Genomic DNA, 15,229 nt, shown 5'->3' with positions numbered 1-15,229 from the left:
CTGCTCCGAAGCGGGCAGCCTGCCACAAAGAGAAAAAACCCAGCCCCCTAGCTGTGTCAGATCTCCAGAAGCATGGTTAGAGGCAACCCTCTCACCACCCCCTCCTTCCACCCTCCCACCCCCCCAAAGACCGCTCTGTCCCGGGAGCTGCCTCAACCGCTGCAGGTTTTGCTGGTATTGCTGGTGCAGCAGCCAGACTTTGTTTCCTTAGCCCCTCGAGAGACAGAGGGGTTTGGCAGCTGCAGTATCCTCACGTGTATAACTGGAGGTTGTCCATGGCAGAGCAGTCCCGAATTGGGCCAGGGATACAAATGCAAGCCCGTGCTCTACAGTGTGTGAGGTTCTGTGGTTTTGACACAGAACCAAGGTGCTGACACCAGATACCTACAATATCATCACAGCATGTAAGTCGTGTTTACCTACAACATTACCTCAAAAGAATGAAAAGCTAAACCCACCCCATCGAAGTTTGACTTGCTCATGCAAGAAGTCTAGGGATTTCAGTCTGCTAAAAATCCCTTTTAACAAGTGCAGAGCGGATCGGTTGGGATTGTATACTCCCATGCTGCCTAAGGGAAGTATACTCTGAAACATGAGTATAAAACTGTTACGTTTAAAAGACTAGTTCCTGCTGTAATGCTTTTAAGAAGCTTCGCTGTTTCTGTTTACTATTGCCTCTTTTAGTTTTTAGATTTATGAAAACATAGTGACCACTTCTGGGACAAATAATCAAAACTGCAGTTGTAGACTGGTAGCAAAATACCCTGATACCGGCGTAAGCTGGTTACTCAAACCTGACGAAACATGGCACTAACTGGGTCATTGTTAAAATAAGATGCCTTTTTAAAAGGAAATGTGTGGAAAATGAAATGTGTACCTGGAACAAGGAAAAAAAGCCACTGTGAAGTTAACAAAATCATCTATAAAACTGATAAATACACTTTTGTACTAGAAAACATACTGTCATGCATTATCTATCAGACGTATATTGTATTTATTGTGGACCCAATATTACATTTCTTGTACAGCATTTATTTTAAAAATACCTTCTGGATGCATGCATTTTGTATTTTCCTTGTTTTTTTATTCTTCAGATTATTATCCTGCTCTGCTCTGACTAAAGTTAGAGAGGTATAAGGAGAAAACGACGCCACTTTGGGCAGGGTAATTTTAGCATTATTCTGTGTTGGCATAGGTTGGGAATCCCAGTACTCATAATAGATTCCAAAGAGTGTCATTGCCAGATAAAAGAAATAGTCAACATTGGAAAAGAAAATACACTAAGAAGGTATGTGCTGAGCCACGATGGCCTGTTGTTTCAACATCTGTGTGCTAAGTGACATGACATTTTGAACATACACAATTAAGGTTTAAAAATGGCTTTTCTAAAGTTTTAAGAAGTGCAGTGGGCAGGTAGACTGTATATGGAGGATCAGTGAAGAGAACTGTGCTAGTTTCTCCTATGGAGAAGTGCGTAAGATAAACTGAACGTCTCAGATGTTTGGCTGTGCTGGGAGGTGTTGCTATAAAAAGTGTGAGTAATCATTCAGGAGAAACTGTGACCAACGCGCTCACTCAGGCACACAAGATCATGACATAATGAAAGACTCACGTTTAACTACTCACATTAAGTACTCTTATGAAGCGAGAAAATGCAATTGCTAATTTAGCTGCATTGCTGTAAACTGACTCGTACTTTTAGTCATTTTAAGCAGCAGTATGATACTTGGAAATGAGGCTGCGATCATGAACTCTCATGTGCTGGGGCCGAATCCCAAGCCTGCACAGAGGCGTGAAAGCTTAGTCAGCCTGCTGGCCAGCAGCATGGGTCTTGCTAATAGGTAGATGGGTGCTTGGCTAATTAAATCGATGACGGTTGGTTGTGGACACTGAGAACATGTTCACATGAATACAAGTATGAACTTGCTCCCGACACGTGCTGATATGGCCGGGTATGAACCTGCTGTAGTCTGGAAACTGTTGCTAAGTCGGTGGTGTTAGAGTTAGTACACTCTGTGGAGGAGCTGAGTTAACCGAAATAGTTTGCTAGCGTGGTTGTGTGACCTCTGGACTGGACCTGGCTAGTGTCTGGCTAGTTCCAAGTTCAGAATGAGCTAACTTGTTTCTATGTATAGTGTGTACAGGTAACTTAAGATCAGTTTAAACTCACACAGTTTTGCAAAGGACAGTTTACAGAAAGAAGCATTCACACCAATATTTGCACCACGATAACTAAATTATTTTAAAATCACGTTTTTGTTTAAAAGATAGAATGGAGAGCATACCAAAATACAGGAGCAGCCTTAGCAGGTTTCAAATCTATCACAGAAAGCATTAAATGGAATGAATCCCTGCCAACATAGTTGTAGCATTCTGCAAAGCAGCAAACCTGGGTTGTTTGAAGGGACTCAGTGACGTAATTCATTACTGCAATGCATGGCTTCATGCTGCAAAGTGTGGCTCAGCTGTTTGTCCTGAGGTTTCTTCATTGCAGTGAAAATGCTTATGACCAAATGTTTTCAAATGCAGCTGCCTAAAATCATATTCCTGTATTCCTATTTAAACAAAAGCACACACACAGCCTGACTTTTAGAGACACGGAGCATTGGTTGCTCCGTTTCTTCAGTGCTCATTATTTCTGAAAATCAGTCCTTTTTGGGGTTGTGTCAAGTGTAGAATTAGGAGTTTTATTGTAGGTGCCTAAATACAAAAGCTTTGGTCTTGAGTATTTTTTTAATTTGCTCCTTTTGCTCTTTGACATGGAGTGTAGAATTTTTTTTCATCCTTCTGAAAATGTCACTAGACCAGCAATCCAAAAGCTTACTGCTTGTAATCAAAAGCGAAGATTGTTTTGAAAAGCTGTACCAGGAAATGGGAGAACAAAGCTAGTGGGGACTAAATTATTCTGGATAGCAAGACCCACATGTTCAGCAACCTAGTGAAATCTGCATGCTGTTTTTCTGTGTGATTTGCAAACAGCAAATAGCACTGCATCCTTTGCTTCTGTATACTTGGGAATTTTTCATGGGTTAACACCCAAACCAGAAATTTAAAACAAAATTTTGGAGGGCCTGCTCCAACAATGTAGTTTAGTGGGCATCTCACACATGAGGGGAAGGAGGGCAGCAAGAATAAGCTGCCAGATATTAAGTTTGCAAAATGTGGCTTAGATTGCAAGAGTAGGCTGCAAGCGACTTATTTATCAGTGTGTGGTTCATTTCAAATGTATGCACAAACTGGTTTTGCCCAGGGATGCTCTAGCTGATTGCATGACTGTAGCCTTACTTTAATCTGCTGTGCAGGCTATACATTTGAATGGAAAGACATCTCTCTAACACTGAAGATTTGTTACTCATCTCTCTGGATCCTCCTAGCATTCGTTCTAGAGGTGTCTTTACTCTTGGCTTATAAAATATACATTGGATGAACACATCTTTCTGAGTGCAGCAAATGCACGTATCTTCAAAAATGCTCTTGGGGAAGATACTTTTAAGTGTCCTACTGAAGTATTATTGTCTTCTGTGTTCAACTAATGTGGTTCAAATGCTGGATTAACTATGATAAAAAAAGGGCATGAGATAGCATCAGAGTATGTGTTCAGCTAGGCTGTTTTAATTTCATTAGGACTCCATAGCAAATACTACTATTTACAGGTAAAATTTTAAAAAGACATGAGAAATGCACATAAGCAAGGGTAATAGTCCCTTGAATAAAGTTAGTGCAAAGCTTGGGCATAAGCGCAGACATTTTACAAACTTGCAGCTAATCTGTTGCTCACCCTACACCTCTGGAAAAAGAAGATTTGCAGAAACCGTTTTATCTGAAGATTTAGTTTTTAACTACTGTGAGCATAGTATTTTCTTTCAGGCACAGTTTTGATAAGCAATATGTATCAGCAGGTAACTTGTGCATTAAATCTTTGTGTTAGCAATAGTTGTCCTCTGTCAAGTGCTGTCCAAGTACTGCATGGTGCCATTTCTGCTGGCAGGTGACTCCTATAAAATTTTGGTTCTGATGAATGTGGCTATTGCAGCTGGATTTTCTCTTCTGCCAGCCATTTGCATTCATACAGAAAGGCTGTTTTGTCTTACTAGCTGCCACTTTGATTTGTAAAGAACCATTACGGGGGGTCTGCAACTGTGAGGCTAATATAGGGGCTGGATAACAGTGCAGTTTCTGCCCTGTTATACAACAAGGGCGTGCACTTTACACAGAAGGTTACAGTGGTCTTGGTCATACTTGGATATTAAAATATATTAGAAGAAGCAAAGCTTATGTATCTCAAGCGATATTTCTGCAGTTCTGTAAAGTAGTGTGTATTTTTTGTAGCTTGTTCTGCATTTGTATAACATATGTTGTGTGTTTTCTGACACTTCATCGTAACTTAGTTTTCAGAGCAAGCCGGGTAACAACCGTGTTGGGTATCCTATGGTTCTAACAGGTTATGGCATTCATTGATGAAATATCTAGGCATGAGGTCACATTCAGTTTGCTGCTTTGTTAGAGTAACTGCTGAAAATTAATCACTTGAGGATGAACTTCCAAAACTCATATTCCAAGAATACGATCCATTCATCACTACTGTTAGTTCAGCTTGACTCCAAGCTGTAAATATGTGAAACTGGGCTTGCTGAAAATTGTATAAATGTCCTGACTGCTATCGCTTGAGATATCAAGGAGTGCATGGATACAGGTAAGTGTCTAAACTATTTAGCTTCCAGTCTGAAGTTGGCAACAGCAAAACCATTAAACTGGAAATCATGAAACATCACTTGCAAGTTTTATTTTGGTAATCTGTTACATCAGGAGGATTTTCTTATGGTGTACATTATAAAATATCATATATAAAATATTGGCAGAGTTGATTTATGAGAGAAAAGCGTGCAAGGCAGTTTCAAATTAGATCATAAAAAAGTAGGGTAAGGGAAAAGAATCTGGTTTTTGTTCCCTTTACTACATTTCATTTTATTACACACTGATCTTCTGCCTGGATCCAGCTGACCCTGCCTAATGTGATTCAGGTGTTTGCGCTGCGCTCCCCTGGGCTCCTGGTTGTGCGGGGGCCTGAAGCTGGCCCTTCATGGGGCCAGGGTGTGCCTGGTGCAACTGGTTCACTTGGACTTTGAGCCTCACTTCTGATGTGTTCATGTCTCATCCGTTTCCTGCTTAACAGGAGAAGGTCTTAGCTTTTCAGTATCCCCTGAAAATCATTGCAAGGAGGAGCTTCCATCTACCTGCTTGACAGTGCCTTCTGTTTAGTGCTGCCAGGGCTTTTGAAGTCCTGCTGCTGTCCTGTTTTCCGAACTGGAAATTGCTTCATTTTGATGCTCTGTAGCAGGGCTTTTTACGTTGTCTTAGCAGGTGATTTGCTGCTTTCATACAGCATTGAGGTTGGGAGCAGAGAACAAATAGGCAGGGAGCTTGAGTGATTCAGAATTTTTCCTCAAATTGCAGGGAGCAGGAAAATGCATGGCTTTCATGTTCGGTGGGATGTAAAAATAGCTGTAGTTGACTCCACCCCTCTATGACTTGCTTCCAGGAACATGTTGAGCTAATGAATGTGAAGTATATTTAATACATGTGCAGTCTATTTCCTACCATCTTTCAAATTCTCTCAGTGCCCTTAAGAGTTTTAAAATTGTCTTTTTTCATCCAGTTTTCTGAAATAATGTGAGCTGATTTAATGTGGGATGAAATTCTGTTTCAGATAAATCCAACCAATTTGACTTCTGTAGGTACATCTTCCAGTACTCTAAACAGTTGCATTTAATAATGAAAAAGTCAATAATCTCACAAGTGTGTTGGGGAAGTAATTTTTCTTCCTTACAGGACTTTCTTGTGGTCATGCATTTTTTCTGAACCTTGAGAATTGCCATAAAAGCATTGCTTGAACATTGCCACATGACTGATTTTACAACAAGCAACATTTGTCATGCTTAAAATGACTAACCAGTATTAGCATTTAACAGCTTTTCTGTGTGATATATAAGCTGTTTTACTAGTTATGTAGCAATATCATTAAGCTGTTAAGTTTATATAAAGGTACACAGAAGAACTAGGAGCTTCCCATCTAAAAAGATGGATGCCTGTGAGGAAGAGACAGTATTCAGACGAGTCAGAAGGGGCTAATTAGCACCTTCTATGACACATATTTTAGCAGTCAGTACGTTTCTTGAAGTTTGAAGGCTTTAGACTAATACAGAAGAAGAAAGCCTCTTCAGGAAAAAGCATCTGCACTATGCTGTGAGGAGATTTAAACAAGCAGCTCTGTTTGTGAAGTGCTGTAAGAGCCCATCTGATGATGTAATTTCTGCCTCTGATGAAACATTCCTACATTTCTCTCTGCTGCTAGACAACCAATTTTGTGTTCTCCATACGTCAGGTCTTTCTTCACTAACATCTCAGTATCCATGCTTTTGTGGAGAAACAGTGCAGGTTTCTTTTATGCAGGGTCTTGAATTTTGATGAGACACCAATGTCAATTGTTTGACCACTAACCAAATTGGTTTTGGCTTTACAGTCTGTTGTTGATAGTGCATTCACAACTTGCATCTTATGCCTTTTGTTGAATATTTCACACATACAGTGGCAACGGCTGAAATTTAACATGCACGTTTTCCAAAGCATAGCCTAAAATAAGATCGTATGTAATGTTAAAGCAAGACAGTTGTTAAAAATGTGCTTTTAAGGACACGTTGTGGGTTTTCATGGTCTCTGACATTTGTTTCTTGCTTTTTGTTGTCTCAGTACGGTAATCTTAACAGAGGTACTTTCATGAGCCTAAAGTTTGCATTTTAATATGCATTTATTAGCCTTAAATTTTGCATACTAATAAAAGTCTGAAATATATTCCCCAAGAGTTTTGCATATAAATGGTATGTATATCTTAAAATTCAGTAATTGTTCTCGTAAGCTCATGATAACTTTTAGAGAATACACTGTATTACTGATGCAGAGGTCACAGTTTTACTGAGTTAACAAGATGTTTCCTTCTTGACTTACTCCCTTGTTGTAAGAAATTTGATTGATCGAGCATATCCTGGAGAGGCATGGCAACAACTTTCCCTCTGTATGGGCTCAAAGAATGACGTTTATATTGCTGTGGGATTCCAGAAGAGATTATGCTGCTGAGGACAGTCACTGAGATGTTATGATTTTGCTCTCCTGTGTAAATATGTTTGCGTTTGTACTACAGAGCCTGACCCTATTAGTTGTAAACCAAATATGAGATATGAAACAATGTTTTTCAGGAGATTTCAAATGCAGAAGTGTCATTAGTATTTATACTGACTTCTGAAATGGGGAAAAAATTGAACTTCAGCAAGAAGAAAAAAAAAAAGCTGGGCAGATTTTCTTCAGTGTGAATCTGGATATTCAGGGCAGATAGCTAGCTGTGCTAACTTGTATCAAAGGGAACCTTAATGCAGCGATGCTCTCTTAGCTGGTTTTGGGTCATGTAGTCCAGAAGAGATTGGTCTTTGGTTTGGGAAAGCAGTTCAGCTGTGCAGCTGCTGAAGAGGATGGAACTGAGCTGTCAGTTACTGAGCTGGATACCTGCATTCTGAACTGTCTGCCATGGGGCTGTAACACCGTACCCTTCTGCTGCCTTCGTATGAGGTACAAAGCAGAGGGTTGTCAGGTCCACGTAACTGATTCCTTCAGCCTAGGTGAGGAACATTGTGACCCACCGTAAGGTAATAAATACAGCATGAAGCCAAAAAGGTCAAGGACATAGCTGAGAGCAAGTGTGCCTTTATTCTTGCTGGGTAGTGTGACTAAAGGGAAAAGAACACATTTGGTATAAATGCAGCATTATTCTCAAAAGCAGTTGTTTAATTTTATTACAACAAACCATATTATGTTGCTTCTCCTTCTTCTCTTCTTTCCTTCTTCCAAATAGAACAATTTCATTTAGCCTTACCACATCAAGACTGGTTGACAAGAAACAACTGGTGTATTTGCAATTATTTTAAACTACAGAGATTCGTTCACTGCTGTCCTTAGAGCCTTAAAATGCTGTTTCTTTGCCTCTTAAAATCCTGTTAGTCTTACTTTCTCCATCATTATGAGGGTGGTCATGTTTCTGTTCCCCTCATTAAGTCACAAGCTGTCTTGATTTTTTTTTTAATTTCCAGCCTAGTCACTTCTTATGTAAAAAAAAAAGTCCTGCTCCCTCTAGTTTGAGTATGAGTGATTATAGCAAACAGGTTTTGGCCTATGTAAGTAAAGTTGAATTTTACAAAAGCTTTGCTTTCACATATTATTTCAAAGGTGAAAAGGAATATCAGGATTAACTAAATAAGGTGGATTTTGCATTTGCAGAGTCTCTGAAATACATACGCATCTACTGGATATAATGACGCATTTCATGCAGTAACACTATTACTAAATAAGTCTTGTAATTTTCTTTTTGTTGGTTTGTTATTAGGATCCATTCTATAGATTTAATGATGTGATGTACAGATGGATCTCACTAGATAACTGGACTTACAGCAGGACATTCAAAACTCCTTTTGACATCAGGTATGCAGTAAAGATACATCTGAAATAGTTCTGTTGCTAGTTGATCCATCAGCTCAAAATCTGCTTCGTATTTTTGTATCTAATAAAACAAATTATGCAATAATGTCCTGACTGCTGCAAAGCTGTTGCTAAAGAACACTTCAGTAGTTGCTTTTTCCTGTTTTTTTAATTGTTAAAAGTTACTTATGAATTGCCAACCAAGGAAGGATAATACTTAGGCTAATTGGAAGCTAGCCCATCTGATACCTGGCGGGTATATGCACATGCTGTGTTGCAGACTTGAGCCACTTCAGCTGTCATCTTAATTTGACTATTTAAAGATATAATGTAGCCACACTAAGTCAAACATTTCTGGAGGTAGTTGAGACAACTGCTGCTAAAATAATGGTGACATACATTTTTGTATTGCCTGTCTCCTGTGTGTTGTTAACTCTAGGTATTCTAACTGTTTTTTATGTGTATTATCTTCTGTAGAAAGTGGCAGAAAGTGAATTTGGTTTTTGAGGGAGTAGATACAGTAGCACAGATCCTGATCAACAATATCAGTCTTGGGAGAACAGACAACATGTTCAACAGATATGTAAGTAACGTGCTTATTTTTGAAAGTGCTTCTGTTTTTTTCTTCAAAGCCGTTTTGTGCTGAGCTCTTTCAGTGCATTGAAGTACACATAAAAATAGGTCCTTCGATGTAGAAAGTGTTGACCTGAGGACTGCATGTGTAATCAGATAACTGTTAGAAAGAGAAGCGTACTTATCTTTTCAGTAGCAGCAGGGTCAGATCTAGAGGTGAATGTGTCTTGTTCTAAATGAGTGGACCTATGCAAGAGGATCAGTTCAGCTAATAATATAAGTCTTGCTTCTTGGGATCTGTCAGAGCTCCAAGAAAACGTAAGCTTAAATCTGTTATATTAGCTGTAAATCTGCTTACTAATTGGTATTAGAATGGTTTACATGTGAATACTGAAATGAAAATGCACGTGTTGCAAAGCCTTTGTAAGTGCTTCTATGCTTTTTTTTATATAGGATTTTTGATTTTTAATATTGGGCTTTTAATAACATTGTTTTGCAGTTTTGAGGTTAGCCTGTGTCAGCATGTGAGTACTCAACATGGAATGATCTTGAGAGTGGCAAAAACTTTCAAACTAATTTTATAGCTTTAAAATATAAAATTATTCTGGGTACTAGCATAAGGGACAATCCTTGCTTTTCTCTTAAAAGAATCAAAAAAAGAAAAGTTAAAGAAAGAATGTTAGTGGAATAACTGAGTTACAAAGGATATCTGCTGTCTTCATATCTCAGAGTTTACCATTCTGACAGGTTTTGTCGCCAAGGTACTGGCCTGAGACATGAGAGCTAGGTTCTGCCACCTGTGTCTGTGTGACCTGGGAGAAATCACTTAGTTTCTCTGTGACTTAGTTTTACCATCTGTGAAATAAGAAATTCCATAGAGCATTTATGAAATTGTAGTTGTTTACTATTAGGAGAGTATCTAAAGGATTGCCAGTAGCAGGCTCTGTAGAGTTGGGAAGTGGTATTATTTTGCCCTTATTTCTGCAACCATTCTGTCTCAGATTGTAACAATACATGAAATGGCCTTCACTGTGAAACCAGAGTGAACTGTATTAGACTGAGTCTAGGATTACTGTGACCCAGACTTCTGCTTTGTTCACCTGTTCCACATGACAACTATGTCTGCAGGAAAGACTCTGTGAAGGCTCTGTTTGGGGGATGCTGTTTGCTGTGTAGTTTTCTGCTGTATACTACAGACATAAGTGATGCTAGCTGGGCTGCTCACAAGTTGGAAAAAATTGCCAAGACTTGCCTTGTCACGAATGAACACTGTAAATAAGGAATGGGTATTAGCCATGTGAACCACATTTCGGGGATGAGAGTGCAGGTGGCATGAAGTAGAGCTTTGCAGCATTCACGCAAAAGGCAGCTCAGTGCTTTGTGGTAGGTAAGCTGGCAGCACAGTGTGAGCTGGAAGGACTTCTGTATAGACCAGTGTTCTGAGTTGGAACATGGCATCTTTCTGAAGGTGCAGATGAGTTCTGAGTGAGGAAGAAGGGTAAAGATTCTCTTGCCATCCTTATCCTTCAAGCACTTCTGTGTGCAAGCAGCATGCTGCAGCCTGAAATGGGGGCTCAGTATGGGTAAAGCGGTTCGCCCAGAAACATCTCCTTGTATCTGTATCTTCTTTTTTCAACTTAAGAAGTAGCTTGTCTTTTCCTTCAAAACCAGGGACTGTTGAGACTCTAGTTCAAATGCCTTTGAATAATATATGTATGGTATCAAAATCCCAATGTAACAGTGATTGTAAGTCTCATAAATAAATGTCAGTGCTGTAATGATTTTGTTCTGTTTTCTTGACCTAGAGCTTTGATATTACCAGCGTGATCAAGGAGGTCAATTTTGTCGAGGTCCGTTTCTTATCAGCCGTTTCATATGCAGCAGAGCAGAGCAGATGTCACAAAGCATACAGCATCCCCCCGGCGTGCCCTCCACCTGTGCAGAAAGGAGAGTGCCATGCTAATTTCATCAGAAAGGTAGGGGCAGAGTTGTCTGTCTCTGGCTTCAGGCTTGGAAAGAGGAAGGCGCTATGTGCTGTCCTTACAGATGTATTCTGAAACCTGCAATGTCATTTTATAAGTAGGGCATATTTTTCATTGCAGCTTCCTTCTCCTGTCCCCCCCGAAACCTGTAATCTAGCATATTGATAATACAAGAGGCATAGGAAGGCCAGGCTCCACATCTAGGTGATAAGAATGTTTAAAAGGCTGTTTTCATCGAGGAGTTGGCAAGGAGACTTGCTGCTAAGAGAGCAGGATAGCTTTGGGAAATGTGTAACCATTACATTTTGATCCACTGGGTGGGTTTAGCAATGTATGCTGACAATAGAGTTCACACTTGCAAATACCAGTGTAGATTGCCAAGGCTGTAAAAATCTCAGCCAAGCAGCTTTGTGAGTGTTTGCTATTGCTCATGTGCTGTGCTATTTATACTGGGCAGCTCTGGCATGTCCTGAGAAGTGTTATCTAACACAGGACCTGTTCTCGTCTTATTACGGTATTGCGAAGTGTGACTTACAAGTACATATTCAGTGAAAAAAACAATGTAATATACAATGAATGAAGCTCAGAAACTCTGATTTAGGGTGTAGCTTCATTGCTGTTAAAACTATCATTTGAGGAGCATCTCATGGATTTCTGGTAGCTTTGCAGCAGCTAGAGACAACAGCTAGGTGATCTTATTTTGGAATTTCTCTTTTGGGGTGTTTTTGCATGTTTGTCTCGCCTTAAATGCCTTTCTTGTTAATTATTTTTAATCTTTTCAATGAAGTCATTTTAGAGCCTTCTCAAAAAAATGACTGGAATCCTGTTAATCTAAACCCGGATGTGATTTCCTTTAATATTTGTTAATGGAAGGATGAACTCCATGTTGTCCTGGGAAGATCCTTCAGGATTAAGATGTTGTCTTTATTACTACTTGCTGCTACTTTTATTTTCATGACATTTTAGAAAGTTGATTAATTCTTCTGGGTCCACTGTGTTTCTTAAAAACCAGTGCAGGGAGGAGCTTGGGAGGAAGAAGGCACTTAAACAGCTGTAGTCTTATTTATAGAGCAAAAATGGCCAGGAATAGTTTTGTGCTTTAATGAACTATACCTTTAAATTTGTAAGAAAGTACCTTAGTGCTTTTCCTCAAAGGAGTTGCTTGACTGTACTTGGAAGCTGCTCCAGACATTCCCAGAAACATTTTTAGTTCCAAGTATATGGCAACAACAGCAGCCATGTCACATTTGAAAGTAAACAAACATACCAGGACATTGCTAAAGCTGGCTGCTTACCATCTTAAAGTAACGATGAGCTGTTTACACATTTGAGGTTCAGTATTAAGTACAGTAAATTTATCTAAATCTTAATAGGAATTTGTGCAAAATGCAAGCCTTTCACTATTCACGTACTTCAGTGATACAAGCGTATTGTTCTCATGACGTACTATTTCTGATAGTGGTCTCTGCAATATTATTAGTGAAACCTGACAGTCTGTCAGTGATTCATTTGTTTACTTTTTATAAAGGGAAAATTACTTCCAATCTGACTTGTTTTCTAAGAATGCGTTGTCCCTGCTTTTACACTTGAAATAGGTACAGTGCTTGCTTCCTGGAAGGCTCTTTTGCAACCTGATAGGCAGGCAGGCTGACTCCAGCAATGCAAGGGATAGGCCAGACTTGTGCAATGTGGTTTGCCAAAATTAGTATGCTTTGGCTGTAAGTTATTAGTCTCTAAATTTAGAACTGTAGGTCACTGTACAAGACTTTAAGGAGATCTATTGTATTTGCTTTGGGGGCTGGGGCTGTGTGAAGCTTGGAGGGCAGCTGAATAGATGTCTTCAAGGGATTTGTTAACTAGAGGTCTGACCAGGTTTGAAAACAGCTGAATGGAAAGCAGTGTAGGTACTTCTCTGCCTGACCAGTGTTTTATAATTCTGACAGTTATTCTGATGTTAGAACCAGAACTAAGCTATTTCTCAACCATGTTTTTGTTTCCTTTGTTTTTCTGTAAGAGAACCATAAAAAGGGGAGAAACAGTGAACATGACTGAACTACACAAATGCACCCGACATACACATCTCTTTCCTTGTGCTAATCTGCTGTGTTACCACAAAAAGTAGAGGATAAAGTAATTCAGATATACCCACGATTTTTTATTTGATATTGTTCTTTTAGAATACTGTAACATTTGTAACCATCAGTTTTCTGCTTACTTTGTCTTTTAGATATACAATAAAATACTGACATTAAGAACTAAAATAGTTCAGAGCTATTTATTGAAAGTAACCTGCTGGTTTGTTTTTTTGATCTTTACTAGTTTTTTGTAAGTGGTGGGCTAGGTGGTGTTTTGCTCTTTCTCACTAATAGAAAATTTTGCTTTACATGGATGTGTAATACAAAATTGTATTTTTTTATATAATATAGATAGCCTCAGCAGACTTCTGGTCAAGAAATAAGATAAAAAATACTGTAGGCTCTTCTGGGTTTATGGAAATTGGAAAAATTCTTTCAGTTCATGGCAATATTTTATTTCTAGATAGCAAATAATTTTTATTTCTGGCACAGCATCAATGTCTGTGTGAAAAATAGGCAATTGTAACATAATCATTCTGTATTCCAGGAGCAGTGTTCATTTAGCTGGGACTGGGGCCCTTCTTTTCCCACTCAAGGAATCTGGAAAGATGTTAGGATTGAGGCCTATAACTATTACCACCTGATTTACTTTTCTTTGACTTCTTTCTTTGGTAAGTTGTGTTACTACTTTTTATTGTTGTTTTGTCTTTGGAATACAAACCATTTTATTGTTAAGCTCTATTAACTGTCAGTTTAGGAAAGGTTCTACCGTTTTATCATGACTCTGTGTGTAGTTCTTACCACAGCACACCCTTTTAGGTTTTGAAACAGTATGTCACTACAAACAATGGTGTTCAAAAATGTTAGAATTCAGAATCTTCTTTGGCTTGAAGATTCCCGAATAACTGCAGAAATATATGTAGTATAGCTGAGGTTAGCCCCTGTTTTCCTGTTTTGAAAAATTTCTTTTTTATTGGCATGTTTTCACCAAGACTCCCAATAAATACATCTCAGTTTTGTCTCACCTCCATTTAAAACGAAGGCAAAGCTGCTACGGGAGTTTAGTTGTATATTGGGAAGACAAATGCACAGTGAGCAGAGTTTCAAAAGCGCTGAGTTTTCAGGACACAACATAAAGTCTGAGAGAGAAGAACAGTCATGCTATAACCGGTTTCCTGCCTTGACGTGGTCTTTGATTTTCCTCTCCTCATTGCAGCTGAGCAAAAGTAGTTAATTTTCTGTTGAAACTTCCTGTAAATGGTAATATGCCCCATTGTAGACCACCCGCATGCTTTCTTTCACTGCCTGTTGAGCCCAGTCCTCAGTGGAGTAAAGGCTAGCACGTGAGTCCTCTGCATTGGGTTGAATTTCAGCCCTTGGGAATAGAGTTGTTGTGTATGAATAAAAGAGGAAGACGTCACTCCCTGGCTGCTTTTAAAGCTTCCTGAAATAGCTGCAGGTCTTAGCTAGAATTAACGTGACTAGAATTTCCATGGAAAGCCCCAGCACAGACTCCATGTGCTCTCTAAAATTTAGTTACAGTAAAAATCTTTTCTGGTCCCTCCCATATTCCCACAACTCCACCTTCTGGTAGGTAAAGTCTTGCTCTCTGGATAAGCAGAGAGAGCAAACCTCTTTCGTTCAGCAGAGAGTGGGTTGGAGCCAGAGCCAGAGCTTATTAGTATTCAAGCATAGTAACATTTGAAAAATAAAGAGTAAATGAACAACTTGAAGCTGCCTATGCAATTATATTGCTCATCAGATTTGGTGTCATAGCCTTTTGACCACTGAGTCCGCAAAAGATTCATTGTTCTTGATTTTTGTGCCTAAACCCCACAGTTCACGCAGTTAAGAGTGGGCTGGAGTTTCTGTATGCCCTTGGAGGGGAGGGAAAAGGCACTGTAATGGCTGACCCTTGTGGGGTGGGGTGGGTGTCTTCTTCACCCTTCAGCATTTCTGAAAATAGGTCTTCCCTGGGTAATGCTGGGTGTAATAGAAACTTGGGAACACATTCATTGCTCTTCATTCTACAGAAGACATTGAAAATCACACCAGGGCTGAATGTAATTCTTTGCTTTT

The 15,229-nt window shown here is 39.3% G+C and overlaps 1 protein-coding gene across 11 annotated transcripts in view; it reads left to right on the top strand.

Moving 5' to 3' along the window:
- The window catches only part of MANBA (mannosidase beta), a 63,566-nt gene that overhangs the window by 8,464 nt on the left and 39,873 nt on the right, over nt 1-15,229 (top strand). For 4 of the 11 annotated variants that reach the window (XM_035896028.1, XM_009640528.2, XM_035896027.1 and 1 more), the window contains 4 exons: nt 8,429-8,523; nt 8,998-9,103; nt 10,899-11,069; nt 13,698-13,821. In XM_035896028.1, the coding sequence (XP_035751921.1) occupies nt 8,456-8,523; nt 8,998-9,103; nt 10,899-11,069; nt 13,698-13,821 (469 nt within the window). In that variant the 5' untranslated portion in view covers nt 8,429-8,455. Of the gene's footprint in view, nt 1-120; nt 405-1,096; nt 1,289-4,757; nt 8,524-8,997; nt 9,104-10,898; nt 11,070-12,661; nt 12,976-13,697; nt 13,822-15,229 lie in introns of those variants that run through there. The other 7 variants (XR_004842249.1, XR_004842248.1, XR_004842247.1 and 4 more) reach the window with 4 other exon arrangements.

This window comes from Egretta garzetta, unplaced genomic scaffold (assembly GCF_000687185.1).
Source record: "Egretta garzetta isolate BGI_Z169 unplaced genomic scaffold, ASM68718v1 scaffold546, whole genome shotgun sequence".
NCBI classification, from domain to species: Eukaryota; Metazoa; Chordata; class Aves; order Pelecaniformes; family Ardeidae; genus Egretta; species Egretta garzetta.
This window is presented reverse-complemented; position numbering and strand designations above follow the sequence as displayed.